Raw genomic sequence first — 23,503 nt, 5'->3', positions numbered from 1 at the left:
GAACGCAACTCATAAATATTGGCAATATCATTTTAAAGTCTTCTACTTTAAAATATTTAATATGTGTCTGAATTGCCGATGTGAATGAGTCAGATTAAATTAAATTATTAGTAGAATTTTTTTACTAAGCAACAACACTTAAGGATTGATGGTAGTATATATTAAATTATATACCAAGCAATTTCCATCAGACTGGTCACTCCCAATAGCGGAAAGTCCCAATATACACTCTATGGAAAACAAAGTTCAATACTCCACAGTTGGTTTGCTTTATTGTAAGTTTTTAGTCACAACCTAGACATAAGTTGTTTTTATGATTTATATGTATGTACATTTTGTCTTTTTGTTAATTTTAGCTAGTAGTTTGTATATGTGAAGACTATATGTACTGGGCCTGAAGATGAAGCATAAAATGTAAGCTTCGAAACCGGTTGCCCCATTGTAACAATTAATAAATAACATACAAACTATAAGATTGCGAGTATTGACACATTTCCTTATCCAGTGGTATAATGGACTAGCATTGGCAACCCTTTCATCATTTAACAACATTTTTGTTTAATTTAGTAATATTTTGTATTTTTATAACCACGTCCGAGTTGGACAATTTTTAAGTTAAATTGTGGCTTATTTCCCATTTAGAATAATAAATTTCTGTAGTGTTAAGACAGATTTATTTGACCAATAGGCTAATTCCATTAAGAATTTATCACTTTGTACTTATATGGTTCATTCCACCAACATACGCCTGTTTTGGATTATCGCGACAACGAATATTTCAGTGTGCAACATAAGAAGTACGAAAGTAAATGGCTCTAATAATTTATTCCATTAAACAGCAATGTAATTTGCAATTTATTTTCGTTCTTCATATTTTGCACAATAAAATATTCGTTGTCGAAATAATCCAACACAGGCTTATATTCGTGGAATAGGGTATATTATTATAGACTTAAGGACTATACAAAAGCTTGTAGCGAGTAGCTGCTTTAAATAATGTAGTGTATGTTGTTTTTTAAAATGAAAAACATCAATAGATATGCAGTTAAAAACAGTATAAACTATGTTTAAACATATTTTTAGGGTTTGCCAACTCCTCTAGTTGTTATTACTGATCTAGAGAGCATTGTACCAAAGAGGAGGAATGACCACAAACAACAAATTCAAAAATTAGTAAACAAATGGTTGCCTGACGAGAAAGTTTTAGTGATGGATAAATACGTGGATGGAGTCAATGTTTTACGGAAAATTGGAAGTCAAAAAAGAAAATCGGTATTGTATAGAGACCGAAGACCACATATTTTTAGTGAGAGAATTGAGTATGTTCCAGATGCGGAAGGTATTCATTATTGTTATAAAATACATATTCTTCCATGATATTTATGAAATTTTTTTTTGTTATGTAGTATCCAGCGATATTTTCTTTATTATATTCTTATTAATTCCTTTACTACACAATATTGCATACAGTTGGGTCCGCGACTATTTACCCGTGCGTCATCATTTAAAGCATACGAAATAAGTTGATGATAAGTCAGACATTGAAATTTACTAAACGCAACAGCAAGTCACTTACTGTCACTTGCTGTTGCGTTTAGTAAATTTCAATTTCCGACTTATCATCGATTTATTTCGTATGCTTTAAATTATGACGCACGGGTAAAGATTCGCGGACTCAACTGTACAGTTGCTCTAATTTTTTATTGGAAGTCTGGACCCGTATTGCTGAAAATATTATCTAACTGCAATAGGTACAATAATTGATGTGCACTTATACTATTTAGACCCAGAGGCCATTTTAAGTTCAGTATTAAATTAAAAGCCATAATTTAACTCAATACAAATAAGCCTAGATCATTTTTAGTCATTTGATAACGACAGATAATATATTAAAGAGAATCTACTTCATGCTATGTATCTTTCATTTTCAGGGACTCTAGGAACTTTAAAAATTAGTGGTTATCTAAGAGGTACTGCACTATCTGTAAATCAGCTGGTTCATATTCCCGGATTAGGAGATTTCCAGATGTCTCAGATTGATGCTCCAAACGATCCTTTTAAACATGAAAAGAAGTAAGTTAAAAAACATTTATTTATCGAATTTTTCATCAGCAGCGTTGGTCAATACATTGCTTATCTCGGCAATCTCTGTGTACAGTGCCATGTTGGTTTAGTAGGCTGTATTGGATAAATGAAATAACCACATGAGCAGGAGAAGTTGACATTTGATTCGTTTTATATTATTCCTTACAACTTTTAAACCCATTAACTCAACAATATAAACTATGACAGCTAGAGCAATGTTAAGAACAAATTGACTGATAAGATAGATGATAGGTGATAATCTATTACAAAATCAATATTGGTCTAGTAAAATAAAATTACACTACATGTAAATCAAAATGTAAATTCGTACAGGTTGAAACAAATTTTATATCAAAGTTTAGTTGGGTACAAAAGATATTTTCAAAAAAGTATCCAAATCATACAAGGGGATCATTGTTTAAATAATTAAAAAGGGGTCATTTTTGCAAAAAACTTACTTTTTTAACTGCTGAGGTCATTCAATTACTAATGAAGGTCTATGGGATTTTTTTCTGCAAAGTTGAAGAGAAAATCTTTCACATAAGACTTACTAAATTAAATTTGACCCCTATTTATTTAAATAATTATACATAAAACTTTAAAAACAAATTTGCAAAAAATTATTTTTAGCGTTTTAAATAAGCAATATAAAATATCTTATTTTACAGGAGAAGTTGCGCTATGTTATTAGTATTAAGAAAAAAAAAATTGGTCTAAAAACATTTAATATTTTTTGAGATATTGAATTTGTTTATTAAATGTTACTCTATTTTCAATTGAAAAAACGCGGTTGTTGCCAAAGAAATATTCACCTGTATTAAATCTTATTATTTTTATTTTTTTGTATGTTTTCGATAAATGTATTGATAAATTCAAATTTCAATTAAACTTCCCCCTAAAATGGCATTTGAAAATTATTCAAATTTGTTTATAATTTGTTTTTTTAATAACGTCGCGGGGATTAAACATTTTGAAATACCGTTTCGATAATTGAATTCCTGGAAATTTTTCACTAATTAACAAATTTTTTTGTCTTTTTTTCCTCTTCTTTTTTTTTTTTTTCTTGAAGTTATGTTACTACGGGCCCTTTTAGGGTTAAATTTCATTAAGAATGTCGAATCTCTAAGTTGTAGATTCTAGACCTAAAAATATTAAGATTGGTCTAAAATCACTTAAATAAAATGTGGCTACTTACTGAGTTACAGGGTGTTTTATTTAAAAATTTAAAAATTATTTTTACCAAGTATTTTCAAACTATTTGACGTATCCTTATCATACTTAGCAGAAAGTGTGGGTACTATACAGTCTACTAAATTGTGATAAACAAAAGTTTCTAGCTACTACCAGAGGCGTACGACAGGGGATAGTTAATGGTCGACCCTTCCCAAATTCTACGCCACTGAGGGATTTACTATTTTAGCGAAATTTTTCGATTCTCTAATACACTCTATGTAAATAATATACTCTTTACTGGTAACGATTAAGTCATTAGTTTTCGAGATATTGGACGTTAAAAATGAAATGGCATAGTTATTTTGATTCATTCATTCATTCATTTTAAATTTCCAATATCTCTCAAACTGATGACTTTATCGATACCTTAAAGTTATTTACATACAAAGTATTGGAGAATCGAAAAATTTCGCTAAAATAGTAATTCACTCAGTGGCGAAGAATTTGGGAAGGGTCAATCATTCACTATCCCCTGTCGTACGACTCTGGCACTAGCTGGAAACGTTTATTGATCACAATTTAGTAGGGTGTATAATAGCTACACTTTCTGCCAAGTATGATAAGGATACGTCAAATAATTTTAAAGTACTTGGTAAAAATAATTTTTAAATTTTTAAATAAAACACCCTGTAACTCAGTAAGTAGCCACATTTTATTTAAGAGATTTTAGTTACATCTTAATATTTTTAGGTCTAGAATCTACAACTCAGAGATTCGACATTCTTAATAAAATTTAACCCTAAAAGGGCCCGTAGTAATATAACTCCGAGAAAAAAAAGAAGAAGAAAAAACGATAAAAAAATTTTGTTAATTAGTAAAAAATTCCCAGGAACCCAATTATCGAAACGGCATTTCAAGATACTTAATCCCCGCGACGTTATTAAAAAAACAAATTATAAACAAATTTGAATAATTTTCAAATGCCATTTTAGGGGGGAGTTTAATTGAAATTTGAATTTATCAATACATTTATCGAAGATATACATAAAAATAAAAATAATGAGATCTTAAGCAGGTGAATATTTCTTTGGCAACAACCGCGTTTTTGCAATTGAAAATAAAGTAACATTTAATAAATAAATTCAATATCTCAAAAAATATTAAATATTTTTTGACCAAATTTTTTTTTCTTAATACTGGTAACATAGCGCAACTTAGTCTGTTAAAAAATATATTTTATAGTGCTTATTTAAAACGCTAAAAATATGTTTTTGCAAATTTGTTTTTAAAGTTTTATATACAACTATTTAAATAAATAGGGGGTCAAATTTAATTTAGTAAGTCTTATGTGAAGTATTTTTTTTGCAAAAATGACCCCTTTTTAATTATTTAAACAATGATCCCCTTGTATGATTTGGATACTTTCTTGAAAATATCTTTTGTACCCACCTACACTTTGATATAAAATTTGTTTTAACCTGTACGAATTTACATTTTGACTTTTTTTTATTTTATTAGGCTATATTGTCACCCCATCCATTTTGAATCATTCATAAAACGTTACCTGAATATGGTTTTTCTTTACAATTTTTGGTTATATCAAGCTTTATGAATATCTTTAATAGTATGTAAGACGAAAACATTTTCTAATATACAATATACCTTTGTTTAGAAGTAGAGATACAAACACAATGGAATCAGAAGAGCAGCAAGTGATCCGTGTACTTGAACGGAGTGATCCATTGAAACAAGAATCTCTGGATGCCGAGAATGTGCCTGATCCAATGGATGCAGAGCAGACGTGGCCAACTGAAGAAGAAATGGAGGCTGCAGATAAACAACAAAAGGTAAGAGCAATATGATGTTGGATCCTAATATTAAATTGTCAGTTTGTTGGATCTATTTTGCTGTTTTTTTTTGTCCTGTTTTTGCATTTAGAAGTTACCTATTTATATTACGCAAACAGTTGTTTTCACAACTAATTTTATATTGGAGTTTGAAATTTTATGGCAAGTGTATTTTATTTTGCCATTAATTTATTTACAAAGTTAACCCCTTTGACACAGTTAACGATTGGTTTTGTTTAAGTTTCCGCAAAAATGAAAGAAATGATAAAAAGAAAATATTTTATTGAATGATTTTATATTGATTATAATTATTATGAGTCAATAATGGTTACCTCAGGTATTCTTCAGGGAGGACATACAGTACCTATTTGTTTCAACATATTCGTTATGATATGTTGAGCCGTTTTTTTAAGTAGTTAGTGTTTAATTTTTCCTGATGACTTGAAGTTCTGGATAGCTGTTGATGATTTTAGAATTGTCTGCACAAGCTGACCTTGATCGTTTATACAATTGGAGTAGTAGGAATGGTCTTTATTTAAATATTAATGAGTGTAGTTATGTCAGTTTTACCAGAAAGATAAACATAATTGGTATTACTTATTTCATTGATGAGCAACTTCTTAAGTATGCCTCTTCCATTAAAGACTTAGGAGTTAGTTTAGATGAAAGGCTTTCCTTGAAGTTCCAATTCAAGAAAGTGTATGTATTCTTCTATTAATGCAACTAGATTAGTTTATTGTTGCCTTCTAAGATCCATCTTGAAATATTGTTGTGTAGTCTGGTCACCCTACTTTCAACGTTATTTTAAGAAAATAAAATTTTGGAAATACTAAAATAATGCTTGACAATTTGATATTTCTAGCTTGTTGTATTGTAGGTATTAGTATGAACATTTTTATATAAAAAAATTATCTCTTTAGCTAAGAAAAGTGAAGAGAGTTCCCAAAGGATGGTCAGACTACCAAGCAGCATGGATTCCTGAAGACGATGCCGAATTTCAGGAACACAATTCGGATGAAGACGAATCCGACTCAGACGATGAATACATGGACGCCATGTCGGAGGAAAAATCCGACGTTTCTGGAGACGAAGGAGAAGATAAAGACTTTGCTTCGGTAACCGAGTCGGAAGTGGCTGTGAATGACGACAAATATGATAAAGAAATGGATTTGTATGCCGAAAAGCAGGAGTTGGACAAACTGAAGGCAGCTAAAAGTGACAGGGAGTTTCCGGATGAAATCGATACACCTTTTGAAGTGCCTGCCAGAGAGAGGTTCCAGAAATATAGAGGACTAGAAAGTTTCAGGTATGGTAGTCAATATGACAAACTTCTTAAATCAAATTTTAGCTGTAGAATAAGGTACATTGTTAGTTTTGCAATATACAGGGTGAGTTTTATATATGGAACGTCTCAATTATCTCGGAAACGACTTGCACGATTTTTATCGGTTTTTAGTGAGTAAGGGTCTTATGATGCGGCAGATATTATGGTGGTATTTAACTTGTTGTCAGATTTTCCGTTTTTTCTGGAAATCTAATGAACTTTCTTGTTCCAAATGGAACAACTTGTATTTTTTTTGTATTTGGAAGTCCTTAAGAAATACTGATTATTTTTCATTTAATGTTTCCTATGCATAAATGCCATAATTTTGGAGTTATTGCTACATTTATTTAAATCACTATTAGTGGATAAAATATAGTCTTACTTTACCAACACTTGAGTCAGGAGGACATCGTTAGATTTATATTTCCTACACAAAAGCCATTAATGCTATTGTATATTGTCCTCAATAATTGAGGAGATAACAATAAATTATTGTTATCTCTTGTTAAACAAGTTCCTTGTAGAAGCAACAGACAGTCGGAAATCTTTTCAGTGCCATTTCTTACACTAATTATGGTATCAATGAACCGACTACACGCTACACGATTGGTCCGCAGGACCAATAGCCTGCCAAGACAAATGGATATTTTTGACTCCAAAATTAGTTTATTTATGCCTGGTTGCACCAACAAATCTTAAGCTCCAGCTTAGCTAAGCTCTACTTATAAATAGGGCCTCCTTGAGTATCACTTACGTTGCACCATAATTTTAGATTCTTACCTTATTATCTATTATATCTATTATTATATTATGGTATTCTTATTGTAATATATTATAATTATATTATATTAATTGTTGGTGCAACCGGGCATTAAAAAACAATTAAAATGTGTCTTATAATAAGTGATCTCTTTTACATGTTAACCCTATTCTATCCTTGGTAGCTGTATTAACATTTGTTATAGTTTATTATTCTGAGCTGTTTGATATTTTAAACATTTATTGTTAAGCTGTAGCTTTGTTAAAACTTTTGTAAATGTTAATACATAAATACTAAATAAATAAATAAATCATTTTTATTAAATAAATTATAAAAATCAATCATTTATGCATTGGAAACATTACATGAAAAATAATCAGTACTTCTTAAGAACTTCAAAACGCAAAAAATATAGAGGGTTCCATTTGAAATAAAAAGTTCATTAGGATTTCCAGAAAAACGGAAGATCTGACAACAATGTATTTTTTTTTATTAATTTGATGGCTTTGATAAACAATGTAAATACCGCCATAATATCGGCCACGTCACAAGACCCTTACTCACTAAAACCTATAAAAATCGAGGCGTTCCATATTATATCAAACTCATATGTTTGATATGAAACAACTATTAGTGCATCTTGGAGTCTGATATACTAACTCATAGATTCTTGATGTCATCAAATGGTTTTCTAGCATTGAAAACTTACTAACCCTGTTCTTTTTTAGAACGTCACCTTGGGATCCTAAAGAAAATCTTCCAAGCGACTATGCAAGGATATTTCAGTTCCAAAACTTTGACAGAACCAAAAAGAGAGTCCTAAGCGAACAAGATGACAAAGATGGCGCTTTGGTAAGTAATAAATTAATCAGTTAATTTGGTATTTTGGACATTGACTTTAATAGCCAAAAATTTACCTAGAATCTGGAGAAAATTAATTTTCTACCTCACTGTAAAACATGGGCTCTTATGGAGCGCAGTGTTGCTAATTGTTGCGAAAAGACCCGTTTTGTCAGAAGATCTAGGAAACTATTTTTTCTTGTATTATAAAAGACGGACATGTTTTTACAGAGTGGTAAAGACAGATACAGATCTTTTTTGAGATCTTTTTCGATGGGTTTGGTTCAGCGAATTCAAGAAGTCAAGAATGATTGCCCAGATAATTTAAAACAGATTATTTACCTTGCAATTTTTTTAGCCTGGTTGGTATATTACAGTTCACGTTAAGGCAGTTTCGCAGCTTCTTTGGGAGACTTTCCAAAAAACTAACGCACCTGTGACTCTGATAGGTATGTTTCCCCATGAACATAAGATGTCAGTGCTCAATGTTGTGCTAAGAAGGACCCAAAACTACAGTTTGCCGATCAAATCTAAAGAAAGGTTGGTGTTCCAGTGCGGATACAGAAGATTTGTTGTCAATCCGATTTTCAGCAGTCATACCAACGGCCAAAAACATAAGGTATGTTAGAATTGATTATTTGAAATCATGGATAATATAGATAACAGAGGATCATTTCTATACCCTGTTTTTAAACCAGGAGGACTAATCTCAAAAACAGATTCACCCCCAATACTGTCACTAGAAAAATCACCAAAAACATATTTTTTGGTTGATCATGTAGGCCTTCGATGTTATATTATACTAATACGTCGCTAAAAAGTTCTAAAAATAATTGTTTTTTTTTTTTGAAGTTATACTTCTTTACGATCGAGGGTGAAATTTTATACTTGCCTGGCGCATGCGCAGACAGACAGTATGTAGTTCGTTGCTAATCTTTCAAATTATGTATGTATCAGCGCAAATAAGTAATTAAAAGAATATATTAGTGTTTTTAGTAAATGTATTATTTATTATAATTTTTGTGTCTTTGGATTTGTCTTCCTCAGGAATAAAATATTTTATAATAATAGTAAGTATATTTACTTTAAATTTTAAAGTATTTTTATACCTCACTACTTGGTCTATTGAATTTGTCAGTATGTATGAGAAATCTTGTAAGCTGTCAAAGCAAAGGGAGTTTGGCTTGGTGGTAGCGCGTTCGACCTGAGATCGAGAGGTCCCTGGTTCAATTCCGTGTGTTATCTAAGTTTTTTTTTATTTTTAGTATTGTTTTAGTAAAAATTTTTGGAAAGTAGTAAGTAAAAATTAGTTTAATCTTTAAATACAAATAACCTGTTGAAAGTATACTTATTTCGTTGAAATCATATAATAGAAGTATTACTTCTTACGTGCGTACAAAGTACACACACATTATTTTTTTTCTTTGTATAAAAGCAGACTAAAAATCTAAAAATTAAAGGAATAACGCAGAAAACACAAAAAATCACCGATATAACTTAATTAACCCATGAAATGCCAGCAGTCTCAAAATTTCATAAATGTCAATAGTGTCAAAATTTCATAGCAGTGGAATAAGCTTGCCTGAGATTGGACCAATTACAAATTAAGCATTCTTCTTCTTTAAGCGCCATCTCCGCGACGGAGGTCGGCGACCATCATAGCTGTTCGGATTTTAGAGACGGCTGCTCTGAAAAGTTAATTTGATGTACATCCGTACCATTCTCTCAGGTTACGCAGCCACGATATCCTGCGTCTCCCTATGCTTCTTTTTCCTTGAATCTTTCCCTGCATAATCAATTGAAGCAAGTTATATCTCTCTCCACGTTTAATATGTTCCAGATATTCCAATTTTGTTGTTTTAATGTTATTTAAGATTTCCATTTCTTTATTCACCTTTCTCAGAACCTCTTTGTTTGTGACATTTTCTGTCCACGATATTTTCGGAATTCTTCTGTACACCCACAGCTCGAATGATTCTAGTTTTTTCATTGATGCAGCATTCAAGGTCCAAGCTTCCATTCTATAAAAAAAAGTCGAGAAAACGTAGCACCTAGCCAACCTAACTCTTAGCTCCAACTTCAAATCTCTTGTGCAGAGCACTTTTCTCATTTTGTCAAAATTTGCTCTAGCCTTTTCTATTCTGGTTTTGATTTCCTGTAAGTAATCTCATATGGAGTTGATTATTATTCCAAGGTATGCATATTGGTCGACTCTTTCAATATTGGATCCGTTTATGAAGAGATTTTCGATAATCTCATAAACTTTGTCTTCTTGACGTTCATTGTTGGACCGTATTCTTGTCCAAACTTCGCTATTTTGGTCACCAGCCTCTGAAGATCCCCAATATTTTCAGCTAAGATGACAGTGTCATCCGCATAATATCTAATGTTGAATGGGAACGCCATTTACCTTTATTCCAGCTTTTTCACCCTCAAGAGCTTTTTTCAAGATCTCTTCCGAGTAGGCATTAAAAAGAATTGGCGACAACACGCATCCCTGTCTCACTCCACGTCTGATTTCAATTTCCTCTGACAGCTGATAGTTAACACATACTTTTACTCGTTGCTTATAATATAAATTCGATATAATCCTGAGGTTCACGGTTCAAATAAGCATTACGACGCGGTAAATGTGAATTACTCTTCCTAATTTAAAAACAGGGTATAGTATTTGACAATTGGCGGTGATAAAGTAAAATACGAACGAACTATGAAAATACGAACGAAATACGAACAAGGTGCATAGCAACTGTGCTATGACCGCTTGGCAATTAAGTCAGTATTACTGACTTTTCAATATGTTTGTAAAAATATTGGGATTGTCCGTTTATTAAAAAGGCTGGGGTTACTATTTCATTTTTCTTACTCAGTGAAGGATTTATGAGAGTGGGAGGTTTCTGCGGCGGGGATGGTGGTAGGGAAGAGAAATGGGAGAAATTCGACATGATAATAATTGTACACATTTAATATTTCTATTTTTAGTTTGAAAGATACTTCCAACCAGATGCGACGGCAGTAGCGACATTCTACGCACCTATTCAGTTCCCTCCTGCGCCCGTTTTATGTTATAAAGAAGTAAATAACAGGCTGGTTCTTGTGGCTACCGGTAGTTTACTCTCCTGCAATCCAGACAGATTGGTCGTGAAGAGGATAGTGTTGTCAGGTAATATTAAACTTTAGAGACACTATTTTTAAAAAGTAACTAGTCAAAAAGCAATAGTTACGAGAACACTGGTTAACAACTCGAATTGTTACACTTTAGAATCAACATAATTACCGTTTTATGACAAAATATATGTGTGACGTCTTCACAGAACTTTATTATACAGTTGTTACCCTTTTCAATTCGTAAATGTTGGTTATTGAAGCACTTTTCAATACTTAACTCCAAATCACTAAAATTCAGAATTGTTACTCTTTGGAACTGGTGTACAGAGTTGATCTAACAATATCTATATCGACACACACGAACATATATGAATATGAGGCATTTTCAGTTCAGTCTTGCTCGGCTTCCCCTATAGTAGAGAGTCTACTACACTCTGGGAGCTCTCTGCCGGAGCTTTGCTCCGCATCTACACACCTAGACTCTTGTCTATTGTGAAATTCACATTGGGAGTGCAGTACGGTTAAGAGGAATGCGCATTCAGTGTTGCCACAGTTCCTGTGCGACGCTCTCGAGAGAGCAATCAACAACTGGTGAAGACCGACAACACTGTGCGTTTATTCCCCATTAGAAATGTGTTGCCCTATCTTAGACGTACTGCACTCTCGGTGTGAATTTCTCCCTAGACCTTTCTTTCTTTAAAAAAGTGTTATGTAATAATTATCAATGTAAGAATAATAACAATCCATCGAAGATGGGATCAACCCAGACGATTCTTCACCATAGATGGTTGAAGGCATCTGCAGAACATCCAGGGAATAGACAGAAGGTCGTTGTACCCCAAGACCTTTCATTCCCTGCGGTGACAAATTCTAATTTATGTAAAGAACGGTCGGACAGAATACGGAGCAAATGCCAGTGAAAGGGAGATGTCTATTCTCTATTCTTGGTAGATTGCCTATCAGATAATCTCTTGCCTGTCAGATCATCTTCGCGGGCTTTTGTTTAGCGTCGTGTATGTGGTGTTTTCGACAATGTGGGGTTGGGTGTGGACATGATGGTCGATTATGATTAAATACATTCGGTTTAATTCTCAAAAACAAGATTATCTTCAGAATTGGTTGGTTTTTTGCAACGCGTGGAGCAAAAAGCTATTGTCATTAAGAGCCTCCATGCTTGGGTTGGTATGTACGTTGGTATGTATGTTGGTATGTATGTATGTATGCATGTATGTATGTGTGTATGTAAAAATATATGTCACGTTTCAATGTAAACCTTATATTTGTTTTAGGTTATCCATTTAAAATCCACAAGAAATCTGCTGTTATTCGTTTCATGTTCTTTAATAGGGAAGATATCGTTTATTTCAAACCCATTAAACTAAGAACGAAAATGGGGAGAAGTGGGCATATTAAAGAACCACTAGGTAAGTATATTTTAATCTGACCTAACCAAACTTAAATGTAAAAATTATACTAAACTGTGGGATGAAAAGTTCGTAGACAGCCACTTAGATGGCAGTACTGGCGTTGATTGATAAATACGGAAAGATACGAAACCCTATGCATTATTTTGTTGTCTTTAAAACCTGCCCGTATAGTGGCGCGCCTAGCTTAAATTTGTTGGAACTAGCCTTAGAGGGAAGTGTAAAATTCTCCCTACTCAAGGAACTAGCCAAGAACACGCGGTTATTTCACGTGGCCCGTATTCAAAATTTTAACGCAGTAGTCACTATCATATTAATCTGTATTATTTTTTTTTTTGTTTTTGTTTCTGCAAAAATGTTGAAAATATAAATTGACTATAGAGTTTTTTTCACTACTCTTGACCTCACAAGTAAATACTTTTCGAGTTATTTGCGAGTGAATATATTCATTTCTCAAAAAATAGTACGTTTTTAGACGGATTTTCGCAAATAACTAAAAAAGGAAGTATTTCACCAAAAAAACATTCATAGCAAAAATACAGCTTATCAAAAAGTGAAAAAAATGTTTTATATAAATATGACATATTATGAAGTCGTAGACCCAGTAAAATCAGAGTTGTAGCTAATGAAAAGTAGGTTCTTATTATTTGTCAAATTCAAAATTGAATATTTCTACATGAAATAACCAAAAAATTAAGAACTTTTCGGGGAAAACTCATCATAACTTTTTTAAAAAGTTTAAAATAAGCTTTATTTTTTTGAGTTTCTAGTATCAGAAGTAAACAAGTTGCGCACAAAATAAAATTGATCCTTTTTTTTTGTAAAAAATATCTAAAAATCACCTCCTAATTAGCATCTCAAATGAAATTAATCAGTAGCGCTTCATAAGTTACTTTACGTATGTATACTTATTATAGAGGATCTGTAAGTTTCATCGGTTCATAGTGCTTATTTTTGAAAGGCTGTAGTTAAAAGGGCTTCAATGAGTCACTAATCACGAGTATATGCAAATTCGGAACAGCCATATCTTAACCAATTTTTGTATTACAGAAAAACAAAATATTCAGAAAACCAAAACCTTTAAACTTTGGGATATTTCGTATCACAAGTTATTTAAAAATAAGGCATTTTTTTCAAAATAAAAAAAATACTGTAAAACTAAATTTACGATGAAACTTACAGATCATGTGTATTATAAACAATACATAAGTAAAGTCACTTGTGAAGCGGTAACAATAATTTGATTTTATTCGTCTTGAGGGGCCAAACGAAAAACACACACTACTTTTTTTCTTTTTAAATCGTGTTCTGTTGTGATTTATAGCAAATTTATAGCATCTCTTTCGAAATAAAAATTTTATGCAAGTTCCCTTTTAGAGGGTGATTTTCACGCTTTTTTAAAACTATTTTTACAAAAAAGGACCAACTTTATTTTCAGCGTAACGTGCTTACTTTATGCTAGAAACATTTTTAAAAACAAAAACAAAGCTTTTTAAACACTTTAAAAAAGTTGCGATAAGTTAGCAAATTTATAGCATCTCTTTCGAAATAAAAATGTTATGCAAGTTCCCTTTTAGAGGTTGATTTTCACGCTTTTTTAAAACTATATTTTACAAAAAAAAACCAACTTTTTTTTCAGCGTAACCTGCTTACTTTAATGCTAGAAACTTTTTTAAAAACAAAAACAAAGCTTTTTTAAAGAAATGTGCTTTATTTTTTGGTTATTTCACGATGAAATATTCGATTTGGAATTTGACGAATAAGAACTTATTTTTTAAGCTACAACTCTGCTTCTACTGAGTATAAAGATTTTATACAGACATTTTTTTTTAAATTTTTTATAAAGTATATTTTTATTGAATACCTTTTTCGATAAAATACTTACTTATTGTGTTATTTGCGTAAAACCGTCTAAAAACGTGTATTTTTTTGTTAAAAAACGAACATATTCACTCTCAAATAACTCGAAAAGTATTAGCTTAGTCAAAAAACTCAATGGAATAAAACTTGCTACAATTAATCAGTTTATCCACTTGATAGATACTAGATAGTATTAGACTTATTGATATTATAGCTACCTAGCCTTATACAAAGTGGATTTAGAAAGTCCACATCTACATTAGACAACCTAGTGGATATTGAATCTGTAATTCATGGGTAATTTGGATGTGATAAAGTACGGAATGGGACTTTTCGATGCCGCCGGTTCATCGCCGGCCGTTTCGATGCCGCCGGTTCATCGCCAGTCCATTTAATCGCCGTCATATCTCGCATTTCCTAGAATTCCTAATTAATACTAAAAATAACTAATAATTGTAACTGTCAAAAATTCGGAAATATATCAGATAGCGATTAATTGACTGGCAATGAATCGGCCGGCATCGGCATCGAACTGGCGGCATCGAAACGGCGGCGATGAAACGTCCTAGACCCGATAAAGTATATTTGGCTTATGGCTATCTTTTATTATATTGTATAACGCATGCCATTTGGGGATTAGATATAAGAATTCTATTAAGTTGGTCAATTCCAGGAAACATAAAATTTATTAGTAATTTCCTATATAGACGAAACTTATTCGAATAGATAACGTCCTTTTAGACTCACAAATCCAATTAAACGACATTCCTCAATGGTCTACTCGTTGCACTTTTCCTTATTGCAATCAATGACATCGCTAAATCACTTAACCCACTAGTCATTTAGAATTTAGAGAATTGGTCAAACACTACTGGCCTAGAATTTTCTCCCACTAAAACGAAAACAATAATCTTCAGTAAAACTCCAAAGAAGCACATTATACTACCAAAAATCTACCTAAAGAATTTCTTCTACTTTTTCTTTTATATAGGCAGTACTGCCTGTTTTTCTTCAACGGTGCCTTTCATTCTGTCCCTAAATTGTCATTCCATCTTTTCCTTGGGCATCCTATACTTCTTCGGCCTAACGGTGACTTGTCCCTGGCTATTCTTATTATCTTTGATTCAGACATCCTGCTTATGTGTTGATTCCACTCTTCTTTTCTATTCTTTACCCAGGTATTTATATTGTCTACCCCACATATGCATCTGATTTCCTCACTTCTTACCCTGTCCCGTAGTCCTTTTCCAGCAATCCTTCTTAAAATCTTTATTTTGTTGGTATCCAGACATCTTTGTATTTTGCTTGCATCTGGTCTTGTTTCGGCAGTGTAAGTCATAACTGGTCTAATAACTTCAGTCAAATGACTTATATATTCGGTCCTTTGTTTCCACTCTAAGGTATTTGTTTTTCCAAATTGTGTCGTTTAGGCATCCGGCCGTTCTACTGGCTTTAATTATTAGTCTTTAACCTCTTCTTCGATATTATTGTCGGCTGATATATTAATTCCCAGGTATTTACTTTTATTGTCTAAGTCCAATTGGCATCTTATTGGTTCTTTGGATATTACTAAGCTTTTTGTTTTTGGGCTGATATTTTCATATTCATTTCTTTTGCGTTAATGTTGAATTCGTGCAGTAATCTTTGTAGGTCGTCTTCGCACTCTGCTACTAACACGGTGTCATCAGCGTAACAGAGTATTTTTATCTCTTTATCGCCCATTTTTTACCCTCTTTTTTCTTCACTTGTTTTATCATTGCATCCAGCGTTATGTTAAACAGTAGAGGGCTTAGTGAATCTCCTTGCTTGATTCCTGTGTTTGCTTCTATATGGGTTCTGTTATTATTCCATTGACTTCATTTCTATTTTATTTCGTACATAAAGGTTTTCTATCAGTTTTATAATATCCAGTGGTAAATTTTTGTCATATAGTAGGTGTATCACGTCTTTTAATTGTATTCTATCAAACGCTTTCTCTAGGTATATAAAATAGAAAAACCCTCGCTTGTTATACTCTAATGATTTCTCCGCTATTTGTCTTATCACAAAAACTGCATCGTTATGATCTTCCCCTTCTAAATCCTTGTTGTTCAACCGATATATTTATGCACGCCATTATTTTCTTCATCAGTATTTTTGTTGGGAGTTTCAGTATAGTGCTCCGTAAATTTATCCCTCTATAATTACTGGGGTCTGCCCTATCACTTTTCTTAAATAACGCTATCATCTGAGTGGTACTCCATTCTTCTGGAATTCTTCCTGTATTTATTATTTTACTTATCAGGATATTCAGTTCTTTGTGAAGTCTCTCTCCTCCGTATTTTAAAAGTTCATTAGCTATTCCATCTTTCCCTGGTGCTTTTCGATTTTTCATCTGTTTTAAGGCGTTCGTTATCTTCCTCTTTAATTTCTGTTTGCTCATTCGATTCTAATCCTGATTTTCCAGTTCTTCATGATTAGCTGTTTGATACAGGTTTTCTAGGTAAGTTGTCCATGTATTTGTATCAATATGTTTTACTTCTACTATCAATTCTTTCATCTCTGCTGTTTGACCTCTTATCATTTTCCACATTTCCTTTTGCATCCCGTATAAGTCGTGCTCCATCTCTTTTGAAAATGCTTACCAATGTTCTGTTTTCTTCCTTCTTACTATTGAGTTTAACTCATTTCAAACTCTTTTATATTCTTCACATATGTTTGTCTCGTTCTTTTGAATTTGTATTCTAGCTAGATTTTCTTTTTTCTTGGCATTTTATTTTTATTTCTTCACAGATCCATGGGGTGTTCTCCTTTTCTTTCGTATATGTTTACTTATCTTACGTTCTCCAAATGCGTCCGTTGCTGCCATTTTGATATTATCTCTAATCTTCCTCCAAATTTCTTCTATGTCTTCATCTGGTGTTATGTAGTTTTCGTTCAGTACTTTTTGCAGTCTTCTCTGGTATAAATCTCGTGTTGACAAGTCTTGTAGCTGTTTTACCTTTATTCTTGTCTCACATTCAATAGGGTCTTTTTTCCTGTTTTTTTGTAGATGTATTCTGATTTTTCCAAGTACTAGGTTGTGATCACTTTCTATATTAGCTGCACTTAAACATCTTATGTCTAGTACTTGAGAATGATGGATGTTTCTGTTTGTCAATATATAATCAATATCGGATCTGTGTGCTCTTGTATTTTTGAATGTATATTTTTCTTGATCTTTGTGTCTGAAGAACGTATTGTTTATTCGAAATTCGTTCTGAGAGCAAAAGTTAATAAGTAGTTCCTAAAGAGTTTACAATAAATTATTCATAATTGATTAACTTCTTGGGAATAAAACTGGATAATCGTCTATCTTGGTAAGACAATATACACTCACTCCGCTCAATTTAATGAAAAATATCTCTCATAAACAATGGGATGTCGACGTCCAAACTCTTATGACTGTTCACTGAAATTTGGGTTTCAACCTGAGATACAGTCGGAAAAATGAAAGAATACCCATGAACGAACATATAAAACACGCTGTATTTTTCTGTCATCATGTCGCAAAGAAAATTGCCCAGCGCAAGTACATGTAATAATAATTATTACATGTACCTGTGCTGGCCAATTTTTTGTGTGACACGGTGACAGGAAAATACAGCGTGTTTTTTATGTTCGTTCATGGGTATTCTTTCATTTTTTCTACTGTACAATACGCTAAAGTATTACGTTTGGCTTGTTCTCTTGTATGTAATGAAAGCATGGATAATAAAGGCCAGCTCCACTAACAAACTTGAAGTCTTTGAAATGAGGTGCCTGCACCGAATGCTTAAAATATCATGGACATACTTAGGGACATATTGCGAGGAGAACGATATACTTGTCGGCAACTGGAACTCGAAGGAAATATAGAGGGTAAGGGAGGTCTAGAAAAAGATGTCATGGCTGGTTAATATTCGCCAATTGATATTAATGAAATTACTCTTAATAGAATAATGTAATCGTGACTATCTAATATCTCACCTGACAATACAATGCACGGTGGACGCCTACGCAGAAATACACGGCACCTTTAAGAAGTAAAGCTAATAATAAATAATTCAATAATTATACTTAGTCACTATTTTCCCCCTAATTCGGAAAATATCAACGGCACGAAAAAACTTGGAAGAAATTGTTGGAAATCGCGATTGCAACCATTCATGAGTCCTTACCATTTTTCTCTCGAAGAGTTTAAAGTGGCCGAGCGGGTTACTAAGTCAATTTCATTTAAGTAAATACGTTTGCAATATCTCCAAACAAAATATACAATTATCAGAAGAGACTGTAATTAACGAAAATAACTACCTATTTTTTTATCGAGATTATGAGGCAAATAAGAAATGTACAATATCTAAAATCACCGAGTGAGTATTTTTCTCGTTAAATAAATTTTTTATTAAATAAATTATATTATTATATATATTATATAAAATTATTAAATAAACTTTAGAATATTTAATGATTTGTTTCAAGAATTCAAATTAGAAGACAAATTACAACTACAAAATTATTCTTGCTAATTTAAAAACGAGTTTAGAAAGTAATACATAGGTACACTCCAATAATTATTTTAAAGATTGCCATTGTTATCGTTGAATGAGAACTCAAATTTAAACGCATCAAAAGAATTAAATAATTTTTGTTTTAATCCGATCGACCCGACCGACCCCAAATTCCGATAACCAAAGCTACCTGAATACGTCTCATCGTTGTCTCAGGTAAATTCAATCTCGCACCTAGAAAGCTGCTAACGCCATCTATTTCTAAAACCACTGGTATCGTACATAAACGCTCTTCAAAAGATGCGTGTATAAATTAGACAGCTGTCGAACTATTACTTTATGAGATATGTAGAATATTTTAATTGAAGTAACTTGTGTTTAAAAAAAGTGGATATAAAAAAATTTCGTCTTAATACAGCATTGCTTTTTGGCGAAAAACAAACTGTTGAAGCTAAGGTTTGGCTTGATAAACAATATTCGGACATCAACCGTTAAGAAGTGGTTTGGTAAGTTTAAACGAGACGAAAATAGCATCGAGGACGATGCACGTAGTGGACCCCCCAAAAAGGTTGTTACCGACGAAAACATCAAAAAAGTCAACGAAATAATTTTGTATGACCTTAAAGTAAAGTTGTTCGAGATAGACGAGATGAGAAGGATGAGAGTCGTAAAAATATCAAAGGAACGTGTTGGATATATTGTGCATGAATATTTGGGTATGCGAAAGCTCTGTGCAAAGTGGATGCCGCGAGAGCTCACAATCGATCAAAAGCAACAACGAATTCATGATTCTAGAAGTAATTGAAGCTGTTCAATCCTAATAAAGCCGAATTTTTTCGTCGATATGTTACAATGGATGAAACATGGCTCCATCATTTCACATCGGAGTCAAATCGACAGTCAGCCAAGTGGATTGCACGTGATGAACCGACTACAAAGCGTGGAAAGAAGCAACAATCGGCTGGCGAGATTATAGCATCAGTATTTTGGGATGCACATGGTATAAGATTCATTGACTATCTTGAAAAGGAAAATACCATTAACAGCGACTATTACATTGCGTTATTGGAGCGTTTGAAGGTCGAAGTTGCGAATAAACGGCTCCATTTGAAGAACAAGAAAGTGCTATTTCTTCAAGATAATACACCTTGTCACAATTCAATGAAAACGATGGCAAAATTTCATGAATTGGGCTTCGAATTGCTTCCGCAGCCACCATATTCACCAGATATGGCTCGTAGCGACTACCACCTGTTCGCTGATCTCATGAGAATGCTCGCTGCAAAGAAATTTAGCACCGATGAAGAGGTAACCGCCGAAACTGAGGCTAAAGACAAATTGTATTATAAAAATGGTATTGAAAAGTTGTATGACCGTGACCGCTATAATCGTTGTATCGCCCTTAAAGGTAACTATACCGAATAATAAAATGAAATTTTACCAAAAACTTTTTTTCTATCCATAAGGAAAAATTTTCTGTAGCTGGCTGTATACCATTAATTACAAAAAATTGAAGAAAAATCTTCTGTGTTAAAGGTATATTTATTTAAAAAACCCCAATAAAGAACTACATTAAAAAACAGAACGTTTTCGCTCTAAAGAGAGCATCATCAATGTTCTTTGCCTAAAATAAGTATAACCATAATTAGTGAAGACAAAGGTAAAACATTTTAAAGTTGACCAAGATAAAAAATTAGGTTATACTCACAAGCTCTACATGCTAAACCACCAAAAATACATGAGTTAAAACCCTTTAAATGTCGACTAAAAGTCTTACATTGAAATGTTGTATACTAAATCCTGGTGATGGGTGAAAAATATAAAGATACCCTAAAGGCTGTATGACACTATGCATTTTCTTGTATCATTTCTAATATCGTTTCTTGTATACATTTTCTTATATCATTTCTTGTACGTACATTTGTGCCCTGTATGACACTATGCAAGTTCTTGTATCGAAAATTGTATGAAATTCGGCACGTGATTGGTCGAAATTTTGTTTGTCACCCTGTGTCACGTTATGGTAGTACTGGGCCTGGATTCCGTGCACTCTAGATATCTACAGTCGCCTTCTATCGATGTCAGTTGTCATGAAAATATTTGAATTTTTAGCTTTAATTGAATTATTTTCTAGTTTTGCTAGGTTATACTCTAATTGATGCTGAAGTGACACTTAGTAAAACAAGAAAATATTTGAATTAAAACTAAAAATTCAAATATTTTCATGACAATTGCCATCGACAGAAAGCGACTGTAGATATCTACAGTGCACGAAATCTAGGCCCTGCATCTACAGCTACAGCTGATTTTAAGGATTTTATAAAATTTACAAACTTTTAATTTTAATGTTAACCAGAATTTTACGTTGACTGTTTGAGGTTGATTATTTGTGTTTTTATTTTGTTTTGATATTTGTGCTAAAATATTTGCATTAGAATTATCTTCAGTTTGATTTAAATTAGGAACTATTGTATTTTCGTCTATTAAAAAATTATGCACCATGAAACCTAAATTTATAGTTTGAACTTTACTAGGAGCTAAATTAGTAGAACAGTAGTCCATACCAAACGGTATATTAAGTATCAATAAAAGATTTATAAATAATACCTACAAAAACACAAATAAAGTCATCAATACATGATCCCATTTTCGTTTCAGCCGCCATTATGAGTAAGTATTCGCTCTGAGCGTTAACAAAGTGTCAAAGCAAAATCGACCGACCTGCTCATGGTGGCGGTTTTTTGAAATTTTATCAGGACGCTTTGTGTATGTTTAAATGAGACATTAAAAAAATGCCGTGTCACGCTAGTGATATTATGTATTAATATAAACAGAAAATAAAACGCACTTAATCTGATATAAATTCTTCTATTTCCAATCTTGATTATCAGTTTGATTTTGTATACATAACCTCACTATCGCAGTTTATATCAATAAATATTTATTAACGAAAAAGAAAATATTTTTGTTGCTCTATAGATTACAGTATAAATTAATAACTAATGAATTCTAACAATTGTATTCGGGTATTATCACTACAAAATAAAATATTCAAGTTTAACAAAATAATCCCATAAGACTCAATGTTAAAACGTCCTGACAATATCTGACAGCGTGTCACGTGACTGTAAGTAGAGGGGAGACGCACGGAGCCAATAGTAAGTAATTATGACAATTTAGATGTTTTACCAGCAGATTTTGCATTTTTGCTCTTTGCGCAGAAATTGGCGCAGTTCTTGTACAAGAATCTGTGTCTGACTCAAATTCTTGTATCGTTTCTGATATCGTTTCTTGTATCTGTGTATGACACTATGCATTTTTTTGACATATCAGAAACGATATTAGAAATGATACAAGAAAATGTATAGTGTCATACAGCCTTAAGGCATTATTTGACTATTCCACGAAGCACGTGGGTAATTGGGTCGATTTCTCTGTCTTCACAAAGAGAAAGTTGAAAGCCAACTGATTACAAGAGTAAAAGCGTTTCTGATTGATGACAGTACGGGACAGACAGTGCAACTTGAAGTTTTGTGAATTGATATATGGTTAGGTAAGGGACCGTTCAAGTATTACGTAACGCAGGTTGGGGGAGTGGGTCAAAAATCTTCAAAAATTGCGTTACGTAATAGTTAAACGCCCATTACAGTGCGTTACATAGGGGGGGGGGAGGGGGTCAAAAATCTTCAAAAATCGCGTTACGTAATACCTGAACGCTCCCTAAACTACTAGTTTTAAAAAATTATTTATAGTAAAATTCAATAATAGCAACAAACATCGTGTGCTGGGATTACAAGTATTCCATATTACGCTAACATGAATAATATAAGGAGTGAAGGTAGAGTTATTTAAAACTAATTGTCAGCGGGGTTCAAATAAATGTATTGAGTAAACATAGGCAACCAACCATACATGCGTTGTTTTTTAAAATAAAGATATTATTTTGATGATGCTCTCTTTAGAGCGAAAACGTTCTGTTTTGTAATTGTAGCCCTTTATTGGAGTTTTAAAATAAATATACCTTTTACACAGAATATTTTTCTTCAATTTTTTTTTCTATGTTAGCCTACGAACTTTTTAGTTCGATGATTAGTGATTATTTTGTTCAGCATATCTTCTTTGTTTAGGTACACACGGTCACATGAAATGCGTGTTTGATGGCCATCTGAATTCTCAAGATACCGTCTTACTGAATCTATATAAAAGAATATTTCCAAAATGGACCTACGAAGACTTCATTGTTAGTTGTGCTGGTGACACTATGGAAAATTGAATAAATGAAGAGATCGGTATAGAGTTCTATTTATTTACATATGTAGGTTATGTAAAAACAGATTGAAATATAAGACCGTTTTCGATAAATCGACTTTTTATTTCATTTTATTTTCTTTTCGATATATTACTCCAATTAATTTATATACTACAAAATTTTCTGGGTTAATTGTAAGTCGAATAAACATCTAGAGTCTAGAGTAACGTTACGTCTGACACCTTTATCTAGGTAGTAGATACTTGTAATCTGAACATCTTCTTGTGGTGCTGTCTCGTTTAGTGTAGATCGACTACACTGGCAA

At 32.5% G+C, this 23,503-nt stretch overlaps 1 protein-coding gene across 1 annotated transcript in view; it reads left to right on the top strand.

Annotated features, from left to right (window-relative positions):
- The window catches only part of LOC114326064 (pre-rRNA-processing protein TSR1 homolog), a 33,393-nt gene extending 10,102 nt beyond the window's left edge, over positions 1–23,291 (top strand). Inside the window, exons 4-12 of the mRNA XM_028274259.2 lie at positions 1,084–1,339; positions 1,932–2,073; positions 4,931–5,105; positions 6,026–6,411; positions 7,918–8,041; positions 8,388–8,648; positions 11,012–11,192; positions 12,427–12,561; positions 23,057–23,291. Coding sequence (XP_028130060.2) covers positions 1,084–1,339; positions 1,932–2,073; positions 4,931–5,105; positions 6,026–6,411; positions 7,918–8,041; positions 8,388–8,648; positions 11,012–11,192; positions 12,427–12,561; positions 23,057–23,202 — 1,806 coding nt within the window. The 3' untranslated portion in view covers positions 23,203–23,291. The remainder of the gene's footprint in view (positions 1–1,083; positions 1,340–1,931; positions 2,074–4,930; positions 5,106–6,025; positions 6,412–7,917; positions 8,042–8,387; positions 8,649–11,011; positions 11,193–12,426; positions 12,562–23,056) is intronic.
- The last annotated feature ends 212 nt before the right edge of the window (positions 23,292–23,503 follow it).

This window comes from Diabrotica virgifera, chromosome 7, assembly GCF_917563875.1.
Source record: "Diabrotica virgifera virgifera chromosome 7, PGI_DIABVI_V3a".
Classification (NCBI taxonomy): Eukaryota; Metazoa; Arthropoda; class Insecta; order Coleoptera; family Chrysomelidae; genus Diabrotica; species Diabrotica virgifera.
This window is presented reverse-complemented; position numbering and strand designations above follow the sequence as displayed.